The sequence below is a fragment of the Lepisosteus oculatus genome, chromosome 8 (assembly GCF_040954835.1).
Source record: "Lepisosteus oculatus isolate fLepOcu1 chromosome 8, fLepOcu1.hap2, whole genome shotgun sequence".
NCBI classification, from domain to species: Eukaryota; Metazoa; Chordata; class Actinopteri; order Semionotiformes; family Lepisosteidae; genus Lepisosteus; species Lepisosteus oculatus.
In genome coordinates, this window is record NC_090703.1 from 6,503,720 (window position 1) to 6,520,406 (window position 16,687).

Genomic DNA, 16,687 nt, shown 5'->3' on the forward strand with positions numbered 1-16,687 from the left:
TGTTGTGCTGGGTTTTGCTCTTTTGATGTTCTCCAGCGTGAAGTTTGAAGTCATGGGCGATGGGCCTGGAGTATGGCGCCAGCTATTGATACATCTGTTGAGTTCTTTAATCAACGACCCTTAAACCAAAGCAGGTTTTGGCGCACATTAAATAGAAAGGGTTTTAACTAATCCTTTTCAGGATGTTGGATGATTTGATCTTTTTTTGAATGCTTCATCATGGTCTGCTTCCTCATTTTGCCATGAGTCACATTTACAGGTTTTGTGTATCATTTTGCAGTAAGAACTGAAAGATCTCAAAGTGAGAATATTAAGGACATTAAAATCATAAGTGCTGAGGCTGTTTGTCCCATCTAGGCCTTTTGGTAATTAGTAGCTGATTGATAAAGGACCTCATCCAGCTGTTTCTTGAAGGACACCGGGGTATCGATGCTAACATCATGGCTGGGTAGTTCCCCACTACCACAAGTAAATAAGTCCTTCTCGTTCTCAGTCTTAAATGCACTTCCAAATTGTTTCCACTTGTCCTCTCATTTCTTTCACTGGACTTTATTCTGAAGTCCATTCAGTTGGGTTTTGTTTATTCCTTTTAGAATTTTTATGTACTTGGTTCAGAGATTTTTCCAGAGGAAAAGATCTGTTCCTGTCAATATGGGACACGCCCTCAACCTCCAGAATGAGTCTTATTTGTCAGGCTCGTTTGCTCCAATCCTCGGCCCAGTACAGCTTTCTGTTCGGACTGTGCAGTCTAAGATCGGTCCCAACCCCCCAGCCCGTTTCCAGAGATGGGTTGGAATGAAAAATCCTAAAGCTTGCTTCCTTGAAGATGAAGAAGTGATGTACACTATTGCGTAGATACAGCAGATGAATTCAGAACTTGTACAGTCTGGCTAAGCACTTCGTGTTGAGTAGGGGGTCCCATCCTATAAGATAAGTATTGTGGGATCCTTTGGGGACGGAAAGCACTATATTAATAAAAGCAAAAAGAAGTGTACATTTTACTCATTATCTGGCTTTCGTTAAAGTTTCTAATTTTGATAATACAAGCTGTGTAGTGTGGAGCAGTGGTTAAGGTTGTGGACTCAGTGTAGATGCAGGTCACTGAATAAAGGCATCAGCCCAATTAATATTTAGTGTCTCAAGAGCTGATGATATCTGATTGGTAATCAGTCAGGGCTCCCAGTAAGTACTTCTCCTGGGAATCCTGACATCCTCACTTTTACTTAAACTACCATGAAGTGCTTATCGACGCTCTCGTGTGCTTAGTAAAGAGAACGAGAAGATTGAGAAGATGCATGTCGGGGCAAAATGGCTGTGCTGGACTGATCAGGGAGGGTTTTATCCGTCATGAAATGCCAGTGTGTGTGTACACACAGCCTTCCGTTTTCCGAACACCTTTGCTCCGTCTCCCCGCAGGCCTTGGGGATGCTGTTCTGGCACAAGCACAACATTGAGAAGTCCCTGGCCGACCTGCCCAACTTCACCCCCTTCCCCGACGAGTGGACCGTGGAGGACCGGGTGCTGTTCGAGCAGGGCTTCAGCTTCCACGGCAAGACCTTCCAGCGCATCCAGCAGATGGTGAGAGGCGGCCGCCAGCGAGGGGGGCCCGCGGCTGCACCTGCGGACCCGTGCTCCGAGCAGGGTGCGGGGGCGGCCTTGAGCCCGGACAAGCTCCGCGCGTGCCCGTTCGTGTGGCCCTGAGACATAAATCCCAGCTCCTCCCATAATGATGTTCAGTCTGGCGATTTAGAGCAGCCACGTCATGATTCACATTCTCTTCTTGCAAGGGTACACGCGGCACTTACACAAGCAGCACGGGGTGGAGGGGGGGTTGTCCTTCTCAAATGCTGGCACGTGGGGATGAGCCCCCAGGAGGAGCAGCAAGCTCCATGTAGCCCTGCGCAGCCAGGTTGTCAGCAGTGACTACAAGTGGGGGTTCTGTGGGGACGAGGCTCTCTGGTCCTTAATATCTTCCTTAGGCCTCCCCGCTGAAGGGTCTGTTGGAGACAAGCAGTGCATCATCCTGCACAGTTGTGCCACACTCTGACCCACCAGTGTCAACACAGAAACTTGGTTCATGGTTAAAGTAGGGGATGGCTTTATTGCTGGGGAGTCCTCCTGCAGTGTTGCTCCAACGTGGCAATGTCCCCACAACGTTCTCTTGATAAGGGGGGACGTGTTGGTTCCTTTCTGTGCTTTTATTCCTTGATTTCTCGCCAGGGTTGACGAGACAGATTAAACTACCCCATCACCTGTGCCTGATCAGCTCTCCCTAATTAGGAGAAGTGTTTATGCAACAGTCAAAGCCATTAGAGAGCATTGCTGTCAGTCATTGAATCATTTCATCAGAATAACATCAAAAGGGTCACGGATCTTTATTTTCAGAACATGCAGGGATGGTGATGGGTTTGATGATGCCCAGCATGTCTTAATGCCGTTTTTGATGGTAGGCAGAAATAAACCCAACAACCATAAGACATTTCCTTCTCTTTGAGCTGAGATTGTGAAAACCAAAGAACTGACATGCAAGTTAAACAGGCCCTGGAGCGCAAGGTATTAGTGCAACCCATTTCCTGTCTGTGTGCTAAGAGTGTGAATTATCTGCGACACTGCAGTGTAATAACTACTTTTTTGCAGGAAACCTCAAGGAAATACTACAGTAAATCAAGAAGTCACTTACAGCCGCCAGGCTAACTTTGTTAAACACACCCCTTTTTCCTGTAATAGACTGGTCTGCGGAGAAGAGCTCGGAGTGTGGTTTCTGTACACTACTGGCTGATCTCGAGAGCAATGCCGCAGGTCTCCCCTGCTGCACGAGTCCCCGTCTCGGCGGCGCGTCGGTACCGGTGCCCCTGCGGTGACTGTGGGCCTGTCTTCATTTGCAGCTGCCGGACAAGTCCATCGCCAGCCTGGTGAAGTTCTACTACTCCTGGAAGAAGACGCGCAGCCGGACCAGCGTGATGGACCGCCACGCCCGCAAGCAGAAGCGGGAGAGGGAGGAGAGGTGAGCCGAGCGCCTGGCCGCGCGGGCCGGAGCACCCCGAGGAGAGGGCCCTCCCGATCCCGAGCCCCAGATGGGAAAACCTGAACCTGTCCTCCGTCGGGAAACATCCCCCCCCCAGTCGACTCCTGCACAGCAAAAACGAGGAAAATGGGTGCAGGTCTTCTGTTTCTGCGGGGTAATCGTGAGTCCTTGCAGCTGGGTAAGGCTGTTTTGTGTTTTTTTTATCTTGCAGCGAAGAAGAAATGGAGGAGAACAGTGCCAATCACCCCAGTGACGCAGAGTGCGACGCGAATAAGGAGGAAAAGAAAGAGGCAAGGACACTTTTTGTTTCAGGTTTACTTTTGGGACATTACAGCATTGTTTTCTGCCTTTTTTTTTTCCTCCTCGAATTTTAACAAGTCGCGGTGTCGTTCTGCAGAGCGCAGCAGGACCAGAGAAGCAGGAGCCGAACCCCGTGGTGATCTCCAAGGTACGCCCTCGCCGTCGGGAAGGGCTTCGCTGCGCCGTTTCCGAGTCCGGCTTTGCTCTTCTCCAGTCTTTGTTGAAGAACTGCGTCTGCACCACTTCCATTTCCTTGTCTCAGCCTGCAGTCTGCAGAGTTAGTTCAGCTTATGCAGGATACGTCAGTTGGCTCGAAAGGTGCTGACGCAGTCAGGCTCTTTGTTTTGAAGAAATGAGTGTCGTTGGCATGCATGTGGCTCTACTGTCTGGCCAAATTCCTCCCCCTTGGCGTGTATGGGTCCAGGTACCGACGTACATTACCTGGCCCGTGGGTCTCTCGGTGTCTCGGGAAGAGACGGAAAAACCTGAAATCCGTTAGGAGCCCGAGGCGGATGCATGAATGTGCTGTCTCCTGTGACTTCTCTGTTGGAGGGAAGTTGCAGATCCACTTTGTGGATCCCGAGGTGGGCAGAGTCTTTCCTCGACTTCCTCAGTGTAAACCTGCCTTGTCATGCCTGCAAAATCCCTGTAGGAACTGCGGTTCCCGGAGCCGGGAGGAAGTCCTTGTGACTGGGCGATGTGGGGGAATCCCAGGTGGTGTTTCAGTTTCACGTCCCGTTTTCCCAAAAACCACGGCTGTCCTGCAGTTGTCCACCTCCTTTTGAAATTCAGGCATCTGGTTCAAGGTGTCTTCTTAATTTCTCTTCTGGACTTGGCTGGATTTTAATCTTGGCTAGCCTGGAAGGTTGAGAACATTTGGTTTTTGAAGTCTGGATATATAGCACAGGACTTTTGTGCTCTGTGTTCCCTATTTAGGACTTTTTTTCCCCATTTACATAGTGACATTTCAAACGAGCCTGTGGTCACAGCAGCGACCAGGGTTTTGGACTTGTATCTTGAAGGTTCAGATCCCAGATGAGCACTGCTGTCATACTGCAGTAAAATACCCAGCTTTATATTCAACTACTGATTCCCCTGTACTGTGCTCTGCAAGGTGCAATGTTAAAGACCAAAGATGAAAGATCCCTTGGAACTTTTCATAAGTCCTTGGAAAATTCCTCTCTAGATTGTAGAGTCTGTCCTCCCTAAAGTTCCCTCTTAATTCTTGATTTACCCTGTAGTTGCAGCAGGATGGCATCTGCTCATCACACAGGTGGGTGATGCCATTTGGTGTCAGTGCCCTACAGTAAAGCACCATATAAATGGAAGATTTCAATAATGACTGACCACACCGACAATACTTAACTGTGTTCATTTAAATGTCATAAGATTACCTTGCCTGTATTGCTGAATACTCCTGAACACAGTCTCGATGTTACTGACTGCTGAAATCTGACAGATTCCAGAATATGGGGGACATGTTCATCAGTCATTTCACAGTAAAAACACATGAGGTCCCCCTGCAGTTCCCCTTCACGCGTGATGTTACATGACCTGTTGTGGATTTTGGACAAACCAGGATCAAATCAAAACTCATCCACCTGCTAAATGCTTAGTGGAGAGGCTGCAGTAGAATGACACAAACTTGTAGTGCCTTTTTGTAATTGGTGGTTGTGGGGGGGAGATTTGTTTTAATCCACAACTCATTTTAATCTCTTTTGTTGTCAACAAACTGCACAGATACAGAATGGTGCTTGCGGTAGCAGAATGGATATTCAGTGTGTTTTTCTGAGCCTTTGCGTGATTATAATCTGTATGTCAGAGCTGGAGTAGAACTTGACATCTATTTCCATTTTTCTAAAAACTTGTATTTCTCAGAATTTCAACTTAGTATTTATTATTTCCTTACTTTCTTGAGTTAGTATAGTTTTGTTCAGTTTTTTTGTTACTTTAAATTTGGGGTTTTGAGGTGCGAAGTGAGGAATGGCTGTGCCGAATTTGCAGGGAAGCTATGAGACTGCACACAATGCTTTTGATCCAAGCTAAGATAAGATCACTGTATTGGCCATATACAATTTCTTGTATTATGAGTTTCTTTTCACATACCCCAGCTTACTCTCCATGAGACAGACAGACGGGGAGAGAAGCTGGGGGTCAGAGCGCAGGGTCAGCCATTTATACAGCACCCCTGGAGCAGCTGGGGTTAAGGGCCTTGCTCAGGGGCCCAACGGAGTAGGATTCCTCTGCCAGCCGTGGGATTCGAACTGGCAACCTCCCAGCCACAGGCGCAGATCCTTAGCCACAGAGCCACCGCACTGCCCCTCTGACTTACTCTACAGAATGGCATTTTAAAATTGCGTGTTGTCTCATTAATAGCTAAAGCCATTCTTTGTGTTTAATGTTAGGAATGAAGAGGGCTCCTTTCATATTGCAGAATTAAACTGCAATGCATTATAACGGTATTTAAAATTTAAAGGAGGGTTTTAAACTTTTGTTTCAGGGGAAGTGAACATAATGGTTCTGCTTCATTTGGTTTTGAAGTGCTATGCTTCAATACACAGGACTTGCAGTTCAAAACCATGAACTGTAGTAAGCAAGAAAATAGCGACTTTGTGCAGTGCCTGTATGTACCGAGAGTCATTGCTCAGCTTCCCTTCCCTGTAATCACACCTGTAGTCACTGGGGGATTTAAGCTTTGTTTACACTATGAGCATATCTAGAAAGTCCCTTCTCAACTTGTTTATGAAGATCCGAGTAATCTTTACCAGTTGTACAGGCTTGGAACAAGAGGAGAAGAAAACATTAAGGTTAAGGAAATGTAGAAGCAAGGAAAATCTGGGAATTGCCCGGGGTGTCTGGGTCACCTCTCCAGGTCAAGGAAGTGCAGGACCAGTCTACACCCAGGCTGTCCAGCAGGCGCCTTGACTCCAAACTGCTCGTTTACGACCTTGTGTTGCGGCTCGAGCCCTCTTCGTTCCTAAAATTAAACACGGACAGCTTTAGCTATTAGTATGTGGACCGATTTCCATGAGGTCATTGGACCGCTCCGATGTGGAAACGGTATCAGCCCCAACCAGTTGAAGTGTGAACCAAAGAAGGTGGTGGACTTCTTTTAGAACGGCACTCAGTCTTGAGCGTGTCCCGAGACCCCATTGTTCTGTAAATTAAAAAAAAAAGTGGGGAAAAAATCACACTGCAGTTCATAAAACGGCTTCATTTGCTTTGAGAGCTGGAGACGCTGGAGTGTGGGTTAGGAGACCTGTTGGGGGAAGGATGTCTTTATTTCCTCGCCTGTCCGCTGTCCTAACGTCTGCTCCTCTGCTCGCTGTGCCCCTGCAGCAGGGCAGCCCTGTGGAGAAGCCGGTGCAGGTGAAGAAGGAGCCGCAGGTCACCCCGGGCAAACACCTGCACAGGGCCAAGAAGAAGCCCCCCAAGGGCATGCACCTGTGCCACGCGGACGTGCAGGCCATGTCCGGCAGCACCACGGCGGCCGTCGGCGTGCTGCGCCAGCTGGACATGGAGCTCGTGTCCATCAAGCGGCAGGTCAGCCCCCAGCTCGCGCACGGGGGGGCGGCAGCAGGGCTGGGAGCCCCTAGGGTGGGTGTGGGTGTGGGGGGTGGGGGTGGGGAGGCGGGTGGCGGGGTGGGACATGCACCAGGCAGGTGGGCGGTCGGGCAGTTCTAGGGTGTAACGGTAGCAGTGGCGGTCAGTGGTGTGACAGGAATGCCAGTAGAAACAGTAGATAGAGCTACAGTGGTGCTCCTGAAAGCCACTGGATTCCAGAAAACCATGCAGTAGGAACCACTGGTTCAGTGGGAGTTAAAGGGTTAAACGGTGGAGAGTTTGGATTCACACTACTATAGTAATTGCTCACATCATAGGTTTGAATGTATTGCTTCTACATACATTCAAGTTAATAATGTGCATTAGGGATAAGTTCAAACAGAAAACAGTAATATAATAAAAAAAGGCATCTGTATTTACATCACTAAGCAAGGAGGAATTCTGCCGTGGAGGATAGGCAAGAACAGTTTTTGTAAGAAGCTTTATTAATAAGCTTTATAACGTCAAGCTTTTGTTCAAGAGTATTTTTCTCTTTTTACTGGCACCACACAGACCAGCAGACCGCTTCACACCCTGGCCTATATATGTGTTTACAAAGAATGATAGTAGCTGAGCAAAGCCTTCCAAGGGAGGCTCATGTAGTAGCATGAGCAAAGATGCACGACACTGCTGTGTGTGCAGGTTGGACAGACTGAAGGCGATGTGTGAGAGAACACGCCAGCATCCCGAGTGTGTCACTACGCTCAGGCGACTCCCGCGAGTCTATTTACTCAACATGTGTGACTACTGCCGGCATGCTTGAGCATGCTCCTGCACGGTGGACAAATCATTCCCCCATAAATCAGTCGCTTTATAGCCGATTATGCATTATAGCAGAAATGAGTGTAATTTCCTCATTACGTGATGGACATCTTTGCAAGCAAGGCACGGAACTGCAGTCTTTTCTTTTTTTAACTGAGCTGAGTGCAAAATCTTTCCTGTGCATCACGATCAAGTGAAATCTGCTTTCAGTAAGAGAATACTTAGGTTGAGACCTGTCTGTAATACTAGTGGGAGAGAGGGATCAATTTAAGAAAAGTTAGAAGAAATGTACATGTCTTTGTGATGGGTGCATCTTGGGCCTTATTTGCAGTCTGAAAATGCCCAGCTGTGCTTTGGCCTAAGTAGTGGAAATGTTGCAAATTTGTGAACCTTTCTCTGCAGATCCAGAGCATTAAACAGACCAACAGTGTTCTGAAGGAGAAGCTGGAGTCGGGAGTGGACGAATACAGGCTGCCGGAGGTATGGTGTGCTGCAGTCTCCCATCATGCACAGCCCTGCCAGGGTGACATGAGCTGCTCTGAGACCCTGTGCTGTGTGCTTGCAAGCTCAAACTGGAGAAAACAAATGGCTGGGCCTCGTACCATAGTTCTTCACGACTGTCAGGCTGTCTGGCATCGCGGTCCTCTGGCCTTAGACCCATGCAGTCCTGCATTAACCTGCGCCTTCTCTCTCAGGTGGCTCAGAAATTCAATGCTCGCTGGACGACAGAGGAGCAGCTCCTGGCTGTGCAAGGTATTGTCTTGGCAACCCCTATAAATGATCTACTGTGATCAAAACGTGTTTGGATGCGGTCAGGCTTCAGATGCCTGCACTGGTTCTGCAAGTGAGTGAGGGCGCGCGTTAAAGAGCTGCTTTTTGTCTGATCTTCTGACCCCCCCCACAGCGATCAGAAAGTACGGGCGTGACTTCCAGGCCATCTCCGATGTCATCGGCAACAAGTCGGTGGTGCAGGTGAAGAACTTCTTCGTGAATTACCGGCGGCGCTTCAACCTGGACGAGGTCCTGCAGGAGTGGGAGGCGGAGCACGGGGACAAGGAGGCCAACGGCAGTGAGGGAGAGAAGATGGACACCTCGCCCGAGGCCTGCGCCACCAAGCTGGCCCCCGAGGAGCAGGAGGAGGTAGCACAACCCCCCCCTTCCCCCGGCCCAGTCCTAGCGCCCCAGGGCACAGGTGTCCAGGCGCTGCAGTGCTGGCAGGGGCTTCCCAGCACTGGCCTCAGGCCGACGGCACTCTGTGATAGGATCCCCCTCCAAATCAAAAATAGCTCAGCTTTTCTACATTTTCACTCCACAGGCTGCAGTTTGTTAAACCCATGTGGGCAATGAGTCTGTAATATTCCAGTAACTTCCAAACAGTACAGCTCCCAGGCCTCTTGTCTGTACAAAGCCATGGTGCTGTAGAGAAGGAGTGATGGGTGTATTGTAGGACTTTCTTACCACGTTGAAGCCATTAAAAGAACTTCATATTTATACAGAAAAAAACATTGCATCACCTCTAGAGAATTGCCCTTACTAGCCTAGGGGTTTGGGGCCTTGGCTAGTGAGATAGAAGCACATGGTCCAGACTGTGGAAACGGCATATGACCAACTTCTCTGAAAATCAGACTCGCCCTTCACAGCAAATCAGACTGACGAAGAGCTCTCGGAGTCAGTTTTTTTTTTTGCCTTTTATTCTTTCACTGGACTTGGCTTCATGAATTGGAGGTATGGTGACTCTAAGGCTTGATCATTAAGCTCAAAGATTCTGGTTTTGGGAGATGAGTTTCTATATCAGCCAGATGAGCTTGTACAGTGATGTTGAGCTTCAGCGCAACGTGGTTCATGGTGGGTAAAGATAGCGATGCTGCTCTGTGTAAAAAAAAAAATGCTGCCATGTTCCTCTCACTGCTGCACTGTTGCAAAGCGTCCCAGAGTTCTGTGGGAGAGCATCCCCTCTCTCTGCCCTTAAACACGCTGGATCTCTGTGGTGCTGCGTTCCAAACCTGCACCCTGTGACCGGTCTCCCTGGCCTTGCTCTTTGTTGGGGTGCAGAATATAGAAGTTCGGGGGAGCAGCCCTCAGAAATGAGGCACACGTGCAAAGCCGTAAGCAGCAGGCAGATTTCCAGTCTCGCAGGATCTCCTGCCGCGGTGTCTGCCGCTCGCCCCCGGCGCCTGACGAGCCCGCCTTGTTTTGCAGGTCTGTCCAGTTCTGGATGTGCGATACCCCTCGGCGTCGTGAGGCCAGGAGCAGCGGGGGGCCCGCGGGGGAAGCTGTCCTGGGCTCCCTCTCTCCGTTCAGTTCCTGTTCCGAAGGCCAGGCCGTCAGGGCGCAGGGGGCGGACCCGCCCGCTGACCCCACCCTCCGCCTGGGGCTCCCCCTCTGGACAAGCCGCTGTCGCCAAAAAAAAAAAACCCCAAACCACAACGGCGAGTCGAGAAGACGGGGATCGCGCAGGCGTGGGTCCTCGCCGTCGTTTCCGTGCCGGCAGGCTTTCCTTTCATCTTTCCGGCTGCCCTCCCATCCCCCCCTCGGCGCCCACGGACTTCCTGCCGTGCAGGTGTGGTGTCCCCATCGGTCTCCCGCTGCCGCTCCGTCTTCAACCTCCTCTCGCGCGCCACTCTCCCCAAACCCGCGCCGAGCAGGGCACCCGCCCCAGACGCCGCCCCAGGACAGGGCTCCGGAGAAGAGGAACTCGGGGTTTCCGCCGTCGTCCGCCCGGAGCAGGGGGGCGGGAGACCCCGGGCTGCCTCTCGTGTTCCCCCCTGGGCCCCCCCGTGCGCGCACATTCCCAGGTCAGGGCAGGGAGCGCGAGTGGCGGAGCCCGGCGAGCCCTGACGGAGTTCCTGTGCTCTTTTTCCCGGCCCCCCCCCCCTGCGCCGCGGCCGGGGGCAGGGGTGCAGGAACGAGGGGGTGGGGGGTCCCAGGAAGTCCTGGGGGACACGGGGAGAGCGCTACAGCTCCAGCCCCCTCGCCCTGGGAGGGCGGCCGGAGGGGAAGTTGAAAATGATGTGAAACGACCACCAGGGCAGGGGAAGGAGTGGCAGAGTGTCCCGGAGGAACATCCCTGACGTTGTCATCCGTGCTGCGCCTCTCCCTGTTACTTTCACTGGATGCCCGCTCTGATCCCGTTGCTCGGACACTTTATCCTTTTCTAGATTTTTTTTTTAAAAAAAAACTGATTCTTACCGGTTCCACTCACCTTACAGACTGCTGATTTTTTTTTTCCAAAAGCGTGGCTGTCACTGTACTAGTAACAATATTATTCTATATATTTTTGTTTAACTTTGATATTTTATTAAATAATGTGAATGCCATATTTGTATAATATTGGAAATGGGATTTTTTAAAGCATTCTGTATAATTTATTGCATACATATACAATAGTGTAATCAAAGCCTAGCTCAGAGTATACCTTATAGCCTAAAGGAATTAGGGGACAAATTATTGCCTTTTTATTTTTTTTATTCCATTAATATTTTATTTAAACCTTTTCTGTATAGTTCTTTAATTTAGCTCTTCCATATGCATTTTTTCTAAAATGTTACTTGAAAGTTGGCATTAAAAGTCAGAGGGACCTGGACTGACTAGGAGATCAGGGCTTGCTGGAGGGTTCAAGGCAGCACGCAACACTTAACGCCCTGTTGCACAGGCTTGTGTGACACGCTGACTCCTGGATTTTCATTAGGTCCATTGTCTGTCCATCTTCACGAAGGTTCAGTCAACCTTTTTTTGTATGACTTTCTTTAGGAGGCCATGTGGTCTTTGCGATTTACTCTTCAGTTCGGGTGTCCTTTTTGTTGAAAGTGGATTGAGTAGTTTCGAGCTGTTGCCCCCTGGTGGACACGGGTTGCATCACATCCCATGGGCCTTCGGTCTGTGAAATCGTCAGACGGTTACAGCACCACTAGGTGGGTCTGTTAGGGGTAAGCGTTTTGCTATGTATTTTTTTTTCTCCTATTCCCCGATACAAGAGTAGGATACAATGGTGTAGCCTATAAGGTTCCAAGAGCGAGCTAGGAACTTAGAATTAAACCCTCTTCGTGGCATTAAATGCTTCTCTCAGTGGTAAAACCACAGGCCTGACGGATTGTCTGGAAATTCCTGACAAGTTCCGCTCTGCGCGAAACAAGCTTTAGTACAGTTAGTGCTATTTTTTTGATCTCCTCACCATGACGACCTTGCGCTCGGAGCGTCTTCAGAAGCCGAAAGGGATGGACAGGGACTTGAGTGGAAACCTGGCGCCCGTGTGCCAGTCCTGCAGCAGCTCAGGGGGGCGTGAAGGGTTGGCGTGGCTCTCGGAGGACTTGCGGGGAAGAGAACTCGTTTTCCGGTTGTTCGGTTTTCTTCTTGCGTGGACCAGCTGGAGTCCTCCAGCGCCGAGCAGTCGTGCCCTTCTCATATCGTGGGCTTTCAAGATCCCCGTTAACTTCCATTCACACTGAACTATTACATAGAATTATGTATGGGCAGGATTTTTAAGTGACCCAGGCAGTTCTAACAGCTTGATTGCTGTTTCCAGAGGCCTCAGGCCTGATTGCAGGCAGGCCCATGCTGGCGGCGCTGAGCGTTGAAGGGCTGTGGAGTAGCAGGGGCAGGTGTGGAGACTGCAGCAGAAGGACACAGTAGTGGCTGTGGCTGGCATTGCCCTTGCAGAGAGAGCTGCCGTTGGTGCAATGGCCTTCCAGAGCTGCACCGACTAGGTCTGCCCTCCAAACGTGCGCATTTCGATCCAGAGTGCGCTCTGTCCTCCTGTGCCGAGTGGCCTAGTCGGCGGACGGTGTGGCCGTGGTCCCACTTCCATTCTGCTGTGGTGTGTTTGCAGCGAGTGCTCATCTTGTGCTGGGAGGGACGGATGCTTGTTGCTCAGCCGAGAGGGGGCTGAAGCCTGTCTGATCTCCTCCAGACTCTTGGAAGAAGATGGCTCGGCAAAACTAAGCTAGGAGACAAATAGCTGAAACTAGTCCGCGACGGACAGTGACAACCATCACCATTAAACCCCCTTTTGAAACAGACCCTTACTGATAAACTGCAACCTTCTCCATTTATTTAGACGCACCTGGTCTTTGCAGCTTCTGACAGGATTGGGGTGGAACTTTGCACTCTGTAGCCAGTTGCTTAAATGCAAACACCTGCTGTTTTTTTTCTTATCCTATGTTTAGTGGATTGTGTGAGTTGATCAAATACCTCCTGTTGCCTTAACATTTCTCCAGTAGTGCACATGTTGTACATCGTGGACAATTTTATTTCCATTATAAAATGCAGTAGCAGAACTGCAGCATTAAGGCTGGATGTACTTCTGCTTCTAAGCTTGCAAATGAATTCAGGAGTAGCTCCAACAGTGCATCACATTTATTTGTACGCGTGTACTCTGCAGGGTTTTTTTTCCCATATAATTTGTTGTGTTAAGTGAAGCTTGCCCCTATAGTAAATTGGAAAGGTTTGCGTCTTGAAGGGAATTGTTGGTGTTCTTCAGCTTGGTTTCATTGAAGGTTTATCTAACAATCCTGTATTCATATACCGGCTCGGTGCTGGCAGTCTGTCCTTTTGAAGCCATGAAATTTGACTTAAATGCAGCATATTTGAAGCACAGTTCATTTTACATAAGGAAAGCCCGGTCTATGCATGCTGTTGTGTGAGAATGAGTGTTTACATTTCTATGCTTCTGGAATTTATAGAGTTAAGTGTCTGGTTAGATAGTTTTAAACATTTGAACTTCCTCTTAAGGTTTAATATGTAATTGTCATTTGTTTCAATTTTTTTTGGAAAAGCTATATTAAAACTGTTTTGAAATAAATGAGAAATGACCTATAACCTTGCATGAAGGAATGTTTTTTTTTTTGTAGTTGGTTGTGATAACCTCCTTTGTTTCATTTCTTCCTTGGTTCTGCAGAAATTCCACAGATTGTGGGATGAAAACGACAAGGCTTTGTCATTGTTTTCTGAAACTAGCGTTGATTCCACGCTGAAAAGCAGAAAGAAAGGGACACTGGGTCTCAACAGCCTCATCTGCGATTCTTCTGTCTACTTAAACCACTGGGAGATGAACATCTGCGTGTTCCTTTGCAGCAAACCAATCAAGTTTGACCAAGAGACCCCGACGCCAGCGAACGTGCACACCATCATTCAAACCCTGGCAGTTTCAGGAACCTCGAACCCAAGTCCCAGAGTACCACAGTCTTTCCTGCTTTACGTATGCAGCGCTTTTAGTGATCACTGAATACAAGATCAGCAAGCAGGACCACATCGCCAGGAATGACAGCTGTCTTCAGGGGCCAAGGCTGCTGGTCTGAGTGGAAGTCCAGGGTGCGAGTCTTTCTTCCAGAGCACCTTCTCTCTGCTCCCGGAGGGTCACAGAATCGTCTTGTGTTCTGGTCTCTTGCCCTCCTGTTCTGGGTCCATCTTCCCAATGTGCGCCGCCCTGCAGTTTAAAAATAGCTCTTCCACTTTTGTTTTTGTCTGGGGCTGAGGGCTGAAGAGGCAGTGGGCTTCCAACCCAGAGAGCCGTTTGAATGTGCTGCAAACATGGCAATTACTGGTTTGCTTCAGAAGTCGATGCGGCTTAACTTCTGAAGCCATGTATTGTTTTTAAAATAAACACAATAACATTGCCGTAGACAATGTTACAAATATGTGCTGAGTTGAAGTATTTTGGAGGAAATTCATGTCGAGCATGTAGGGGCTTTCCTACAGTATGCACCAGACAGACTGAACAAAGGAAATTCTCTACAGGATCTTTTAAAAGTGCTGAGCTGCTCTATAAAGAAGGACTTAAAAGCCTTTATTCAATTGCCTTTTCTTGCAGATACCCTGAACTAAGACCATACCTATGTAAGCTTCCCTGCTGTTGCTTTAAAATTCTTTTGCCACTATCTCAATATTGAGTTGACCTTTGAAGACCTTTGTGCGGTAGCACATCAATATACTGAGCATGTGCACCATCATAAGTTTTTCACATGATATTACCCTACATTAAAAAGCTCTACAGCTATTTAAAATATAATAAACCTTTCTTTCAGGCTGGAGTCATAGCCTCACGGGCATTCATAAACACATCAAGTTATCATCCCGTGAAATATCCAGAAATGAGGGAGCGATCATATTGGCGGGTTGCTTTCTCCATTATCTGTGACTGCAGACTAGTACCCGTCGTTTTAGTGTTTTTTTTTCCTGGGTGGGCTTTTTTAATTGTTGATCTGGAATGAACAAGACCTAACATCAGAGAGATGTGTTTGAGTTGGTAAGTAAAGCCAATAGATGAGCCGTAACCGTCCACACGCGGTAAATGATCGGACTCGCTTCACGAGAAAATCCTATTATCCGAGGAAGATTTGTGTGTTTCGACGCAGCCAGTTTGTGGAAATTAGCTGGATTTTACATTTTTCTTAAATATGTACTCGTGAACAGCATCACGTTATCCTACAAATACGTTCTCTTCTTGCGTTTAGGCGAGCAGATCACCAGACAGAGGGTTGTCTTTGGTATAAATACTCAACTTTACATTAAAAAAATTAAACCGCCGGGACACGGCGGTAAGGCGGTTCATGTTTACGGGCCTAAGCACCGCTTGCAGGAGTCGGCACAGGCGGCCTGACTACTCGTCTCTGCATTTTCAGCGCTAATCCAGAGCCGTGCCCGCGTCTCTGTAAGAGCTGACTCACTTTCTTGTGCGGGCTGGGAGGACCGGCTTCTTGCGTGCACACCGCGCTCGGAGCAGCTCGCCCGAAAGGCGAAGGGGCAGGGACACAAGGGGACTACTGAAACTGCAGGTAGTCCGTTTTTTTGGGGGGGCCGTCTGCAGGGAAGAGCGTAGCCCCTCCAGCCGCTGCACCGTAAACCCAAGTAAGTGTGGTTATAAATGACCGTCTAAAGAGCCGTGTTTCTTATGAACGCCCCGGAACAGTTTTTCAAACGGTGTCCGGCATTTGGCAACCAGAGTAGACGTTCGGCTGACCCTTGGGGCTGAGCCGTAGGGTAATGTCAATGATTATGGGATTTCTGTGCTCAGAAGCCGTTTCGGATCGGGTGATTTGACGTCTACACTGATGGAATAAAATGGGTCGAGGGCTTCCGGCTAAATTAATACACAATATACAGCCAGCTGTTAATTCGCAGCGAACATCCAAGCAGGTTTGCCAAAAAGAAACAAAAAATGTTCCAACAGCCTGCACCGTCCGGGATACTGTAGCTTCATAACACGCGAGCGAAAATTAAAACACGTTACAATGTACGTATATGTGCTCCAGAGCTACAGGTCAAAGCCTGTTCATTTGAGCCCGTGCAACAGTCCTCCAGATTGTTTTTTTTTTTTAAGTGAGGGTTATACTATCTAATAAAAAGTAGTAGCGAGGGGGGAGAAAAGAGTCCAGTGAAATGCGATGGGCGGGTTCAAACTGACACATGCCTTTTTTTTTTTTCATGACGGGGATTTCCAGAGGAAGTCAGACGGAGGGGCTTTCCAGCAGACTGAGCGCTGACAACACAGCCACGGAGATGCACCGCCGCGGCGTTCAATATGGGGTTTTTTTTCTGTTTGTGCAATGTCTTCACTCTGCTGTCACACACGTTCAACAATGGCACTGATGAATCAGTCCCGTCCGGCTGCGTCTTTAAAATAGAAGACTCTAGTTTCCTTTTGATTTGACCGTTGTGTGTGTGTGTCTTTTTTTTTAAAAAAGAAAAGACTGCACATAACGTTTAACCGGGACTCGTTATATAAAAAATTAAAGATTGGTCACAGAAAAGCAGTATTGAGAAGGACGACGTCAACGATCTCTTATATGTAAGTAATCACATCGATGTTTTTTTTTTAAGTTTCTGTTCTAGTTCTAAACCAATATCTGAGACGTCGGTTTGTTTAAAGTACCTGATTTGGTCTGAATGTCACTATCCCATCCATTTTAAAAATGAACCATGTGTGGCGGCCAGCGTTTTAAAGGGACAGTCTCACGGTAACAGAAGCCTGTCTGAGCATTTGATACATTGTATTTTTCCAGT

General features: G+C 48.6%; 2 protein-coding genes across 4 annotated transcripts in view; both read left to right on the forward strand.

Annotated features, from left to right (window-relative positions):
- Positions 1 to 13,504, forward strand: part of rcor1 (REST corepressor 1) — a 41,461-nt gene extending 27,957 nt beyond the window's left edge. Inside the window, exons 5-13 of one of the 2 annotated variants that reach the window (XM_015350553.2) lie at positions 1,417 to 1,578; positions 2,886 to 3,004; positions 3,237 to 3,315; positions 3,423 to 3,473; positions 6,665 to 6,922; positions 8,093 to 8,170; positions 8,386 to 8,443; positions 8,595 to 8,830; positions 9,890 to 13,504. In XM_015350553.2, the coding sequence (XP_015206039.1) occupies positions 1,417 to 1,578; positions 2,886 to 3,004; positions 3,237 to 3,315; positions 3,423 to 3,473; positions 6,665 to 6,922; positions 8,093 to 8,170; positions 8,386 to 8,443; positions 8,595 to 8,830; positions 9,890 to 9,931 (1,083 nt within the window). In that variant the 3' untranslated portion in view covers positions 9,932 to 13,504. The remainder of the gene's footprint in view (positions 1 to 1,416; positions 1,579 to 2,885; positions 3,005 to 3,236; positions 3,316 to 3,422; positions 3,474 to 6,664; positions 6,923 to 8,092; positions 8,171 to 8,385; positions 8,444 to 8,594; positions 8,831 to 9,889) is intronic. The other variant, XM_015350554.2, reaches the window with a different exon arrangement.
- Positions 13,505 to 15,338: 1,834 nt separating this feature from the next.
- Positions 15,339 to 16,687, forward strand: part of traf3 (TNF receptor-associated factor 3) — a 37,837-nt gene continuing 36,488 nt past the window's right edge. Inside the window, exons 1-2 of one of the 2 annotated variants that reach the window (XM_069193068.1) lie at positions 15,339 to 15,532; positions 16,126 to 16,472. The gene's annotated coding sequence lies outside the window, so the exon portion shown is untranslated. The remainder of the gene's footprint in view (positions 15,533 to 16,125; positions 16,473 to 16,687) is intronic. The other variant, XM_015350540.2, reaches the window with a different exon arrangement.